We start from the raw sequence: 14470 nt of genomic DNA, 5'->3' as shown, positions 1-14470 counted from the left end.
TAAGCTCAAGAACAAGAGTTTTGCTTTCTTTTAATGATGTATGCCTTTCTGGAAGGAGTTCATTACAAACCCGAGGCCATTAAGCAGGAGGGGACAGGAGAGAGGGAGAGAATTTGCCTTGATGATCCCTATCACTGCTGTCTGCCTGATGACATCCTCATTTTACACTGGGAGCCAGAACAGTTGCCCATGTTCACCCACCTGAGAGCAAGACACTGCTGCCGGAGAAAGATAAACTACCCTGAGGAAGAGCTGGATCAAGCTAGCGCTGGAAGTGAGGAGCAGCCGTAGCGGCTGGTAGGTAGCAGCATCCTCTGCAGCCAGCAGGGTTTTGCCAGTGGGAGGTAAGGGCTCTCCGTGTAGGGACACAGACCGTAATGAGTGAGAGGAGCCAGGGGCTACCTCATGGAAGGCTTTATTCTGCTCTTGTGCCGCTTTCACTCTGTGGATTCAGGGGAGTCACTCCAGATCAAGCCTTTGCATCTTGAGATCTCCATTAGCTGCTCGTACTAGAAGGGCTTTTCTCTGGGAGCCAGCTGGGGGTGGGCTGGGGCACTCCAGCATGCTCGCCAGTGTCTTACATGTGCAGGAATGTGTAGTGGGGGAGGATATGAGGGGAAGTGGCTGCCATAAGTGTTAGTTCAGCAAGACACTGAAGTACCTGCTTAACTTTAAGCACATGCTTAAGCCTAATTGACCTCAATGATATGAGCTTACGTGCTTTCCTGAATCAGGGCCCAAGTGCAGAATTTAGCTGGAGAGGGTAAATTATCTCTCTCATATGATTCCTCTTATGATGGGGGCAGCTGGAAGGGAATTAGGAGGATGCACAGGGTGTAGGGAATGACAAGGCTGAAGAAATTTCTGCACCATAATTCTGATTGTAAAATGCTCTGATGATAATATTTGAAGAGGGATTCATGAGGACAACACACTGTGTCAAATTCTGCTCAGTTAAGCACATGCCGCACCATTCACTTCATGGGACTGAATTTGTTCCATGGCCTGCATGAGCCCTTTTTGTGCTATCTTCCAAAAGCCAAAAGGAAAGGACTGGACAGGAAAGAGAGTATATATTCCCTATTGATAACCTTTCTTGATTGCGTATTTGGTTTATGTATTGGAAATTATTTGCCCAAGATAAATTGGCTTTGCTAGTTGAGTGCTATTCATTTTTATGAGAACTGGTGCGAAGCAAGGGCAGAAGAGATAAATAAAAAAACTGCATTGATTACTTTTAACTAGAAGTCATTACAAGGCAGCTGCCAGCCAGCATAACAAGATAATCCTCTCTCACTGCTTACTGTACTATTGCCATGTTTATATCGTTGTCCTGATTGAGTGAATGATGTGCTCTGCATACATCTGAGCCTCGGTTCTGTGTTATATGGAACAGAATCTGTGATGAAAAGTTCATAAAATAGTCTAGATTTGAGATTTACAAACAAGTGTGGGGAGTAAGATATAGCTCCTCCATGCATTTTTATGAAAGATGCATGTCTATCTCCTCTAGACTGCCTCGAAAATCCCTCTCTTAATCCCTCTCTTAATCCCAGGTTCCATACTTACCCCACTGTGTACCAGACGTTGCCAGGTATTTGGGGAAATATGTAGCCCTCAGGGAGCTGGCCCTTAAGCTTTGCCCTTGTGGGAGAAAAGATAGACATTTCAGAAGAAATTTTAAAAGATTTTTAGAAGTTATTTGTATTGCAGAAGTTTTCTGCTTCAACTGAGTAAGACTTTAAATTGAAGTAATTACAATCAGGAAGCCTGTGCTCACATTTATTAATATCCTGGCCAAGTTGTGCCCTCACACCCATCTTGTCAGTGGGCTGTGTTGGTGTCGTGAAGTACAGAACTTGGCCCACTCTTTGCCTCCTTTTGTTGGGCAACTATAGCTCATCAACTAGAGCTTGCAGAGATTTTTCTCATGCCTGGATCTTTGGCCATGTCTGCATGGGCGTGGGAAGTGGTACTAGTGTAAGCCATATGCGTACAGTAGTGCCTTTCCAGTGACGTTTGCTTGAACATGATTTTTGCTAGCAAAGTGCTAACACGCTTTCCCTACCAGTATAGAGAAGGGGTTTGCCCCAGTGACCTGTTGTCAGTGCTACACACCACCAGGAAGAGCTAAAGCCATCCTTTGATCCTAGTTCAGTAGGACAGGGAGCAGAGCCCTGGAGAAGATGCCCCACACTGCTTTGTATCTGTCCCTCTGGCCATTTCAGCAACCACACTGTTTAATGCTGCAGTTAGCTAACCACATGCAGTTCTCCTTGACAGGAGGGAGTATCCATTCACATCCTCTTTACAATGGAGACACTTCACAAAGAATCAACACTGTGCCAACAGGCAGCTATCAGACTCCCCAGCTATGCTCCTTCTTGCTCCAGAAGAAAACTGACTGTAGGGAGCAGCAGAGAAATAGTGGAGAGTTAACAATTTGAGAAGTGAGCTGTAGCTCATGAAAGCTTATGCTCAAATAAATTTGTTAGTCTCTAAGGTGCCACAAGTACTCCTTTTCTTCAGGCTAGGAGAGTGACTCCTCACATATTTCACATATGTCATGAGACTTCTGGCATGTGTGACTAGCTCGCAGACAAAACCATCCACCAGGAATTTTTAATGATATTTTAATTAAAAAAAAAAGTCCTTTCTGTTTTCCCTCCTCTCTGGTAGGGTTTGGCACAGCAATCCACTCCCTCATCCCTTTCTCTGCAGCCTGTACTCAAGCTGGCATGTCGGTGGGGCGTGGCTGGCTGGGGCTCGAGAGTCCCGTGATTTAAAAAAAAAAAAACCCTTTGCAAAAGCATTTGTTTGGCAAGGAGAACTGTGTGCTACTCTGGAGAGTTGTATCACACGAGCACCTGGGCCTTGCACACACACACACAGAAAGAGACAGTCCCCATCCCAAAGAGCTCACATGGTACACAGACACAACATTGCATCGTTGGCCCCAGTTCAGAGTTGGGGAGCTGAGGCCCAGAAAGATGACAACCCCTGTTCAGAAAAGCGGATAAGCCTGAAGAGGTGACTGAGCCTGTTAGCAAAGCCTCAAGCTGTAACGGTCCCTTCTGGGCATTAGAGAATTTGTGAAATCTTCCCCTTCTGCTAATTCTGGTAGGTGTGTTAGTTGTACCAGTGCTGCAGCCTCTTCTGGTAGGTTTTTAGGACAGGGGAAAGATTCAAGCAGAAGCCTGCTTGGCACAAAGGGAATACAGTGCAATGTGAACAGCTGGGCTAAATGGTTTGCTCTTGGCATTTAATGCATAAAAACTACATCGGATTTATTCAGACTCTGGGGAAAAGGCTGGGTCAAGGGCTGCTTCTGCAGTTCCTGGCTCTCTGCTCAGCTGATTCCACGAGTAGGGGAGCGGCCCACTCTGCCAGACTCCTGTAATGGAAAGGAAATGCTGCCCTGAGGTCAGAATCTTGATTTTATTTGATTTTATATTATTGTTCTGCACACGGTGACCTTTTCCCTTGGGCAGAACCTGGCTTTGAATGAACCATGTGGGAAAGGCTTGAAATGATTGAGGTCTAATAGTCCTTGAAATAGGATCATGCAGGTTCCTCTTGGTTTGTAGCACTTGTGTGAGCACACAAGCTGCTGCAGCTGCAGATCAGTGGGGCTCTAGTGCTTGTCACAGAAAAGCAAAGAGGCAGATGGCTCACTTCAGAGCCCCAGCCCAATGTGGGGAGTTACACATAGCGCTCATTCCCCTGGCCGAGAGCTGCCTGTTTCCTGTGCAAGACCCACTGCCAGCAAAAGGATACATTACACCACTGAGAACAGGCTCACACAGGCAGTGCCTTTCATTATGTCAGCCATTGATGAGTTGCCATGCTGTCCTTTGCTTTCAGTCAGCCACAACACCAGGTTATAATGTGGGCTGAGGAGATTCTCTGGGCTTGTGGGGAGGTGGGGACAGAGGATCTGACTGTCCTAGGACAGATGGATGCACAATTGGAAATGTCTGTGAGGTTTGTTTGTCAATTAAAAGACCCACCCTTGCTTGCATTTGAACAGCTATCAGACAGTGTTCCTGAGCAGAGAAGCAAGGCTTAAAGGCAATGTGTGAGATACAGGCTAATGAAGATACAGGCTTCTTTCTTTTGCTATTGTTTTGTACTCTCTCACATTCTGGAACCTTTATTTCTGTCTGGCTGCAGAGGCCTGTAGCTTCGAAAGATCTGATTATTCCATAATCTTTTAGGCAACAGCAAATCCTGGATTGAGCCATGGACTTCTCAGGGTTTGTCTATGTGGAGACTTAGTGTGTGGGAAGCCAGGATGTGAATCTAGAGCGCCCTAGATGGCTGAGCACTACATGGCTGTGTGAACCCTGCTACCTCGCACTACAAGTTCCCTAGTCCACTTTGACAGGCTGCTAAACAGTAAGAAATCAAAGTGCTCAAGGGAACTTGTAATGCATGACAGCCTGGCCCACACAGACACTTAGGCTGTGTCTGCACTACGCACCTTTTAGCAACACAGCTGTACCACTAAAAGGCACGCACTGTAGCCACTGTTTGTCGGTGGGAGAGAGCCCTCCTGCCAACAAAAAACTTCCACCCCCAATGAGCGGTGGTAGCTTTCTTGACAGGAGAAACCTTTCCCGCCAACAAACACCGGTGCTTTTCGTTGGCAAAACTTTTATCATTCCAGGTGTGTGTGTTTTTGTCATTCCAGGTGTGTGTGTTTTTCAAACCCCTGCACGACAAAAGTTTTACTGACTGAACTCCAGTGTAGACAAAGCCTTAGTTCACAGCAGGCTATGGCCCAGTGGAGTCACAGCCCTGCTTGCCACACACTAAGTCTCCACATAGACAAGCCCTGAAGTCCTCTCCACCTTTCAGCAGCCCTCGTTCAGCCCTTACAGGGAGCTTAGGAGGTGACTGTAAAACAAGAATTCCATTGTGTGACAATTTCTGAAGTTTTGACATCTGTTTTGTATTGGAACAAAACAAAGATCTGTTAAGCAAGACCCCTCCTGTAACAGACAAGTGGCTTAGGTGCTTACCGGGGGTACCTGAACCTGGCATTGCGGAGTCTTGAACCGGAGTCGCAGCCAAGTGCCCTAGCCACTGAGCTATCATGTCAGTGATCCTCAAGTTCTCCTGTTTTATAAATAGTTATTGAGCCAGAGAGACTGACTCTAGCTTGGGGATAAGGCACTCACGCGGGATACGGGGCGAACCAGATTCAAGACTGTCTGACCAGAGCAGAAACTTGAATCTGGGTCTCGCACATTCCAGCTGAGCGTCCTAGCCACCAGGGTGTTCTCAGGTGGGTCTCTCTTCTTTGTTTTGATTAGAAATTCCATCCTGGACCTGAGAAATCTTCCTGACAACTTGGTATTTTCCAATGAATTTTTTTTTTAAATTCCCAACAGTTCTCCTAGACATGATCAATGAAATGTAAATAGATTATCCATCATGTGCTGCACAGATCTGTGATTAACAGTATTAACAGGCACTATTGAACACTTTGGCTTGTAATCCTAATTAATAGGTTTTAGGGTTTGTCCACATGGGGAATGACACTGGAATCACTCTGTCCGTTGCAATTCACCCCCTCAGTTACTTCAGTGTAGATCGGTATATAGACTCTTATTTCAGTATGAAAATGCCTACTCCATTGTAATATAACTGACTTACTTCTCACTGACTTAACAAATTCAGTATAAGGGCACTGTTATCCCAAAATAAAAGCATCCACATTCAGACCTAAACCAAAATAGCAGAGAGGGTGAATCAGAACAGATAGAAAAAAGAAAAGGAGGACTTGTGGCACCTTAGAGACTAACACATTTATTTGAGCATAAGCTTTCGTGAGCTACAGCTCACTTCATCGGAAAGCTTGTGTTCAAATAAATGTGTTAGTCTCTAAGGTGCCACAAATCCTCCTTTTCTTTTTGTGAATACAGACTAACACGGCTGCTACTCTGAAACCAGTTTAACTTCAGTTCACATTAAAAGTCTTGCCCTCTGGTGGAGGAGTTTGAGTTTGTGGGTGGTCTCAGCCCAGCTTGTGGTAGAGAGGTGTCCTCACCGCAAAAAGCACCTTTCCAGCTGTAGCTAACTGTATTGATTTTGGGGGCCTGCCTCTTCTCCCCTACCAGGGCAGGTTGAATGTGCTTTTCTGCTTTACGTGAGGGCAACGGGGTCCCCACCAATAGCTTTGAAGGATAAAAGTATTTTACCAGTACATGACTAAGGTGATCCATTCCCTTGCTCTGCAGAACTGCCCTGCTGTTGTTTTACTCGTGGATCTCCTGGCAGGGTACTTTATTATATGTGGGATGTAGCTGAAACTTTGGGTTTGGACTAAAGCATTCAAAAGTCATGAGTCAGACCCCCAAATCATGAGATTGGCCTAAAAACTATAAGATTTTTTTTAAGAAAGTTTGGATTTGGGTTTTTTTTTCCTTCTCTTTTGATTTCTAAGCCATTAGGTTACCCTTGTGTCATCTTTTCAAGCTTTTCACCACAAATACAATGGCTAGAAATGGACTTTTCTTTAATGGAAGTCTAGACCTCGTTATTTCACTTGACTCCATGAGCTGGGGCTTTAAGGGAAATACCAAATATCTCAAGAGCTAGCAACATTGGGTTTTGCTGTGCTGTATTTTTTATTTACCCCAGTTTTTTGTATCCTAGTTCTCCTGACTGGTTCCAATGTATTGTTTCGGAGCCCGCTCCCTTGCGAGCCCCATTTCACAGGCTGACTGGAAAGCCATGTTACAGCTTCTCTTGGGTGACTTGCTTTACAACCCACTACGGACTCTGCCTTGGGGACCGTGTCATGTAAAATGTTCCAAACTTGCACTGTGCAAAGAATTGCTTTGAAGCCCTAAAAAATAGCCTCCCCCTCTCCCCCCCGTTTCTTTCCAATGATGTCACTGTATTCTGCGAGACAACTGAGCCAATCACAGGGATGTTGCCCTGAATTATGTTGATATTCGAAAAATGGTTTGTGGATGAGAAGTACAGTCTGTGTGCTAACCCTTATTTAATAGGACAAACAAGGAAAGACTTCCTCAGTAACAGGCATTTACCTTGCTTCCATTGAAATATAGGCATTTCCTATTCCCTAGCTGATGCTTTGGCCAAGTCCTGGTTGAATAACCAGATGTTAAGTAACCAGGTGCTAAGATGTTGGGTCCCAGAGGTGCCTGAAGCCCTTGAGACAGGACAGCAGGGTGCAGCTTGTGCAGCAACAACACTTCACAGGCTTGTGTATTGTAGGAAGACTCCTCTTGCCATAATCCGCCATGTGTTCCCCCTCCAACAGAGTGATGGGGGGGGGAAACGTTTCCATCCCCACATGCAAATGAAAGGGGCGTGGGGGGGAAATAACCTCTCGACGCTTCAGTGGCATTACTCGTGTGCCATGCACTGCAAAGGAAACAGGCTTATTCTGCTATAGGGAACCACCAGTGTAAATCTTTAGCAGCAATCTGTGGTAGTAGCAACCCCTGAGTCTATACATGATCCCAACTGCGGTGAGGCTGGTTAGCCACTGAAGGAGCAGGCAGCCAGTCCCTGAGGCCGGAGGGAAACAGGCCAGGGCTGACAGTACAGCCTGGTTACCTGACTGGCAGGAAGGGAAGGTGCTAGGCCACGCCCTCCCAGCCAGCATGTCAGGTTCCCCTTTCGCTCTTGGCTTGCACACAGACACACACACACATGCAGGCTGGTACACACCACCGGCACACAAGTGCGCACACAGGCTGCGCAGTGCGCTGTCTGGATGGCTCACTAAGCTCCTTGCTTTTAGATTGGTTTTTTTTTTATTTTAGCCCATTATATTGTTGCCTTCCAGAAATGGACAGAAGGTAAAAGCCAAGATCCATAAACACTTCCTCCTTGTCCTTCCTGCCAGTCACACCTCAACGGAGATGGTAAGTGGTTGCATGCTAAGCAGGCTGTGTTGTAACATGTGCAGTACAGCCCATGGGTGATTGGTTTTTGACAGAAGCATGAGAGAGCAGCCTAAAGGGAATGGTTTCCGTTCCCAAGCAGAAGCAATCCGGTCGGGAAAGACTGCTCCACCAGCCACCCAGCGGGAGAGGTGTGTCTGCGCTGCGTGCGACAAACCCGGCGCCCACTCTGAAAGGCAGTCGTGTGTTTGAAGTGTCTGGGATTGTGCTGGCAGACGTACCGAGGATTGTGCCTGGCCTGGAGCAGTTGACTCGCTGATCTCAGTGCTCACTGCAGGAGCCGGGGTGTAGCTCTTAGATTGGCAGAACTGGAGGCATTTGTGGTGTGGTTTCATTCTCTCTCTTTCTGGGACACTGAGTTTCAGTTGGCATCGCAGCTAAGTGGGATTATTTTCTTTGGGTTTTGGTTTTGTTTTTTGACACATTGTGGTTTCCTCACTATCCTGGAAAGGACTTGCTGCCAGAATCTGATTACACCCATTTCAGAAATCCCCTCCACAGCAGATCCTCGCTGATTCACACCCTAGTTTATCTACAGGGGTGTTTTTACACAGATTTTGTTAAACTGGTGTGAACCCCCATGCAGATTCTCTCAAATGGGTTGAATCCTGGCTAATTACAGGGTCACTGTTACAGATTCATTGCATCCGATGAAGTGAGCTGTAGCTCACGAAAGCTTATGCTCTAATAAATTTGTTAGTCTCTAAGGTGCCACAAGTACTCCTGTTCTTTTGCGAATACAGACTAACACGGCTGCTACTCTGAAACAGATTCATTCCCAGTGACACTGGTGTAAGATACTAAATACATGAAGCTAAACCCAGAAAGCACACTGTAATGGATTTGCATGTCCACACAGCAGTCTGCACCATTTTAATGAATTGCTTTGAAACCTGGTTTAAGTTATACCAGTGCTACTTCTGCATGGAGCCTATCCCTAGGCATGGTAATTGCTGCTGGTTTCGTTTCTTGCTCTGGCTGCTAGCCACTGTCAATGAACTCAGACCGCTTGCAGAGCTCACTCTCCCATAGCTTGGCTTGATGTGTACATGTAACAAACAGGAGACTAAAATCGGGCTGTCAACTTTCTAATTGCACAAAACCAAACATCCTAGCCCTGCCCCTTCCCCAAGGCCCCGTCACTCACTACATTCCCCCTCCCTCCGTGGCTCACTCTTCTCCACCCTCACTCACTTTCACTGGGCTAGGGCAGGGGGTTGGAGTGCAGAGGGGGTGAGGGCTCTGGCTTGGGGTGTGGGCTCTGGGGTGGGGCTGGGGATGAGGAGTTTGGGGTTCAGGAGGGGGCTCCAGGCTGGGGTGTGGGGCTGAGGGATTCGGAGGGTGGGAGGGGGCTGAGGCAGGGAGTTGGAGTTTGGGAGGGGGTGAGGGCTCTGGGCTGGGGGTGTTGCTCTGGGGTGGGGCTGGGGATGAGGGGTTTGGGGTGCAGGAGGGGGCTCCAGGTTTGGGGGGCTCAGGGCTTGGGCACGGGGTTGGGGTGCAGGAGGGGGTATAGGCTCTGGGCTGGGGGTGCAAGCTCTGGGATGGGGCCGGGGATGAGGGTTTAGGGGTGCAAGAGGGGACTCCAGGTTTGGGGGGGCTCAGGGCTGGGGCAGGGGGTTGGAGCTTGGGGTTGAGGTGCAGGCTTACCTCCGGTGGCTCCTAGTCAGCAGCGCAGCAGGGCTAAGGCAGGCTTCCTGCCTGTCCCAACACTGAGTTGCACGCATCCTGGAAGTGGCCAGCAGGTCCGGTGCTAGTAGGTAGGGGGTGGGGGCAGTGCGCGGAGACCTGTAGCCCCCACGTCTAGGAGCTGGACCTGCTGGCTGCTTCTGGGGCTCAGCGCAGTGCCAGGACAGGTAGAGAATAGCCTGCCTTAGCACCACTGACCGGACCCGCCAGGGCATAGGCATCGACTTCCCCTCTGCGGGGTGAGTGCTCGATCCCCACCACCCCTGGCTCCATCCCTGCACTGCCCCTGCCCCGCCCCATTCCACCCTTTCCCCAAGTCCCTGCCCCTGCCCCGCCTCTTCTCCGTCTCCTCCCCTGAGTGCACCATGTCCCTGCTCCTTCCCCTCCCTCCCAGAAAGTCCTAAGTACCGCCAAACAGCTGTTAGGCGGGGGGGGAGCAGGAAGCGCTGGGAGGGAGGGGGAGCCGCAGTGATGCGGCGCACTCGGGGGGGAAGAAGGAGGCAAGGAGGGGGGAGCTTGGCTGCCGGTGGGTGTGGAGCACCTGCTAATTTTTCCCATGGGTGCTTCAACCCCGGAGCACCCACGGAGTCAGCGCCTATGCGCCAGGGTCCCTCTTCAACGGGGTGTTCCAGACAAGCCCTCCCTGAGGTTGTGTTTCCTGTTTTACCTTTGCGGGGGAAGGGATAGCTCAGTGGTTTGAGCATTGGCCTGCTAAATCCAGGGTTGTGAGTTCAATCCTTGAAGGGGCCATTTAGGGATTTGGGGCAAAAATAGGGGGATTGGTCTTGCTTTGAGCAGGGGGTTGGAATAGATGACCTCCTCAGGTCCCTTCCAACCCTGATATTCTGTGATTCTATGAAAACTGGACACCTAGTCACCCTAGACTAAAACCAGGTAATCTCTGGTCCTAGGGCAGTTGCATTGCCAGGGGAGCAGAAGGGCAGCCTGTCTCATGCACTGACCCTTTGGGAGCTGGATTTGGCTCTCTTGAGCTGAAGATGCCCCAGTGTATTATTGGGATAATTGGTGTTGCTCTGGGGGTATATGCAGCACTGAGCAAGATGCAGGAAAAGTCAGGCCTGACTACGTTTTTAATCAGCAAAACTCCCAGTGAGCTAGCATTTGCCTGAATAAGGATTCAGCAAAAACCTGACTAGTATTCTCAGGATGTAGCCTATAGTCCCTCTTCTGAGATACTTGCAATGAAAAGGGCAGATGCTCATCTGATGTAAATTGTCATAACGCAATGGAAGTCAACATTGTATTATTACATTAATATCACATTACACCCAACATTGCTTGTCCACCTTTTCCTTGTTTGCTTATGCCTTCCAATAAGTTAACAAGCTCAGTTTGTTGTCAGGAAAACCTTGTCAAGCAACGAAAAGAGAATGTTCCAGGAAACATGCAAACAAGCCAAGACTTCTGGGAAAGCAGAGGAAGTAAAAGCATTGCACAAAGCAGTGAAGAAATCCCAAAGATAGGACAAGCCAAAGCTCTGAAAAGAAGAGGCTCAACAACTCCAGGAGGTGTCAAGAAAACAAGATCTGAAAACAATATACAAAAAAGATAAGTTGTATGGAAACACAATCAGGCCAACGATGCAAGCAGCAAGAAAGGTACCAGTGAACTGACTACAAAGGTTGATGAGGTGCTGGAAGTATGGAAGGAACATTTTGACAAAGTGCTGACTCCTGTAGTTCATCCAGATGCAAGCATTCAAGACATGCTAGAAGAACAGGGCAGCTTGCAAGACAGAATGGATATCAGCACTGAACCATTGGCAGAAGAAGAAATAGAAAGAGCCGTGAAACAGTTAAAAATGGGAAAGCTGCAGGAACAGACAATAGAACAGCGGAGCTGCTAAAAGCTGGTGGGACAAGTGCTCTCAAAGCATTAGGAAAAATAAATAAGATGGTATGAGTGCAAGAGAAGGTACTGGATGACTGGCTAAAGACAAAAAGAAAAGGAGTACTTGTGGCACCTTAGAGACTAACAAATTTATTAGAGCATAAGCTTTTGTGAGCTACAGCTCACTTCATCGGATGCATTTATAAATTTGTTAGTCTCTAAGGTGCCACAAGTACTCCTTTTCTTTTTGCGAATACAGACTAACACGGCTGCTACTCTGAAACCTGGCTAAAGACAGTAATTGTATCAATCCTGAAGAAAGGAGATCCTGTCAATCTGAATAACTGTAGAGGTATAGGCTTCTTCTGCTTCTTTTTCTTCACATGCTTGCACATGTCCATTCCAATGTGGGTGTGTGCATGCCCCAACCACAGTTACTGGAATTTTTTCCCTTAGTGTTATCCATCGGGTCGGCGCCAGTGCCCTCTGGTGCCACATGCCCATAGCACCGGTATAAGGGGCCCTGCTGACCCCATGCCCCCCCTTTAGTTCCTTCTTACCGCACATGACGGTGGCTGGAACTCCTCTCATTGCTCAGGCAGTTCTTCCCAGTGGTTTCCGTCTCTTCTCTAGTTCACATAGTTATTGTAGTTTCCTTTATATGATAGTTAGTAGTAGTAGTAGTTAGTGTGTTTGGACACCTTTGCACTTGGTTGGAGAGGCTTGTCTGCTCCCCAGTGCTGGGGTATGCCTCGGTCAGTGGGCTTCAAGGCCTGCGCTTCCTTCAGCAGGTCGATGCCATTGAGTGACCAGCACATGAGCTGTCTCAAGTGCTATGGGGAAGCTCACAGGAAAGACCACTGCCAGATCTGCAGAGACTTCAAACCCTGCACCAAGAAAGACTGGGCAGCGAGGTTGAAAATCCTCCTCATGGAAACTGCCCTAAGACCAGCATTGGAGCTGCACTCAGACTTGGCACCAAGCACTTCAGCTTTGGTGTTGATTGCGCCTCCTGCCGGTCGGGAGTCCTGGCACCGATGATCTTCTCCACTGCCTAAAAAGAAGCACTGAAAGCACCAGGAGAAAAGTTGATCATTGGTGCCAAAGTCAAGCTTACAAGAGGACCGGAATTGAGTCAGGCCTCTCTCCCTCCCCAGCACTGCAGCAGCCGGTTCCTTAAGCCTTCAGTTCCTTCAGTGGCAAGTCACTCCTAAGAAAGGAGTTGGCAGTGCCTGGGTCCAGGATGGCAATTCATGCACTGTCTCAAGCCTGGGCTATACTTACAACTTATACTGGCATTGCTCTGTCAGTCAGGAGTGTGAAAACCCCACATTTCTAGCAACACAAGCTATGCCGACAGCCCGCCCCCCACCCCAGCGTAGAGACAGCTATGCCGACAAAAGACGGCTTCTGTTGACAGAGTTACTGTAGTTTGGGGAAGTGGTGTTCCTACACTGGCAGAGCTCCTCCTTCTGCAGGTGTACACTACCAGGCTAATCCGGCATGGGCAGTTCAGAGTGTGAGTGTATGTGTGTGTATGTGTGTGCGCATGCAGGGGGGGCGATAGGAGGACAACAACACCTGGCATCTCTTCCCACTGCAAGGGCTCCAGGTGGCTAGTCCCATCATTGCAAGTGGAGTACTGGAGTGATCTGGCTTCTTTCCAGAAGGAGAGCACAATGCTGTCTTTGCTGAGCTGCTGGCAGTTTGATTTAGGGTGTGGCTGCAGGGCTGGGCTTGGCTGACCTGCACTGGTGGCCTTGGGAGGCGCTTGGGGTGGGGCAAGATAAGATAAAGGGAGAAGGGCCCATGAGTGGTCTGAAAGGGGAAATTTGCAGGGGTGGGGGTCACAAAACAGAAGAGAGGAAATAGCTCCAGGGGCGTGTGTGCACTGCCCCCAGGCCAGGACCCGGCATTCTGGAGGACAGATGTGTACTGGGGCTGATTGCGCTGCAGGTATAAGCAGGCATGAGTCAGTGGGAGGCGCTGGGCTGAATTTCAAACCCACCCCAATGTCCGATAGCCAGGGGACGGTCCCTGCCTCACCACTGTCTTGTGTTTTGACTGCTGCAGATGTCATGGCACCCTCAGTACCGGAGTTCCAAGTTCCGCCATGTGTACGGCAAGCCTGCTAGCAAGGAGAAGTGCTACGACTGCGTCCCCATCACCTGCAGTGTGCACGGACAACCACTTCTGCACGGTCAACCCCCACTTCATTGCTGTCGTGACAGAGTGTGCAGGGGGCGGGGCCTTCCTCGTGATACCCATCCATCAGGTGAGCAAGGCCAGCAGGACCCAGGGGGCAGGGGCTGCCCCTTCTCCTGATACCCCATGCTGGAGTGCGAAGGTGGAGCAGCAGGGATCCAAGATGGTGGTGATGGCAATGGGAAGGCTTGGGTATTGCTGCTGCCTGTTTTTCAAATGCATGGTAGGGCCAGAGGCTCTTTGGGACAGGGACCCTCTGTTACATGTTTGTACAGCACCCAGCACAGTAAGGATCTGCATATCCATCCATCCATCCTAGTGTTTTATCCTGACGCTCATCACCATGGCGTCTGGTGCCTTCCATGCCTCTGCGAGCAACTACAAAACAATAATAAATACTAACCATAAATTGTAGGACGGGAGAGAGCAAATAGCTCTGTAATTACAGGGTTCTAGCTTTTGTTCACAGACAAGGAGCCTTTTCAGCCTCTGAACTAATCCCTGATTAAAGAATAGAGGAGACTTGGTGGCCATGCAGAGCACTATAGGCCACCGGTTCGCCAAGCACTAAGCACGTGCTTAGCTTGAAGCACATGATTTTACCGGGACTATTCACGTTCTTAAAACTAAAGTCTTGCTTCCGAGTTTTCTGAATCGGGGTCTAGAACATGGCAACAGAAAGGAGAGGGTTATTTGACATGTATGTATTTGGATCCCACTTCAGGAGAGTTAAGCACATGCTTAAGAGCTGTCCTGCATTCCTGTATTCAACTTGCTTTAGC

General features: G+C 48.7%; 1 protein-coding gene across 1 annotated transcript in view; it reads left to right on the top strand.

The window, feature by feature from the left end:
* Window positions 1-2530: 2530 nt before the first annotated feature.
* CORO2A (coronin 2A) overlaps window positions 2531-14470 on the top strand; it is a 61035-nt gene continuing 49095 nt past the window's right edge. The window contains 4 exon segments of the mRNA XM_038402497.2: window positions 2531-3124; window positions 7829-7907; window positions 13557-13664; window positions 13666-13758. Coding sequence (XP_038258425.2) covers window positions 7905-7907; window positions 13557-13664; window positions 13666-13758 — 204 coding nt within the window. The 5' untranslated portion in view covers window positions 2531-3124; window positions 7829-7904.

Source organism: Dermochelys coriacea, chromosome 5, assembly GCF_009764565.3.
Source record: "Dermochelys coriacea isolate rDerCor1 chromosome 5, rDerCor1.pri.v4, whole genome shotgun sequence".
NCBI classification, from domain to species: Eukaryota; Metazoa; Chordata; order Testudines; family Dermochelyidae; genus Dermochelys; species Dermochelys coriacea.
The sequence above is the reverse complement of the archived record's forward strand: the minus strand, read 5'-3'. Positions and strand labels throughout refer to the sequence as shown.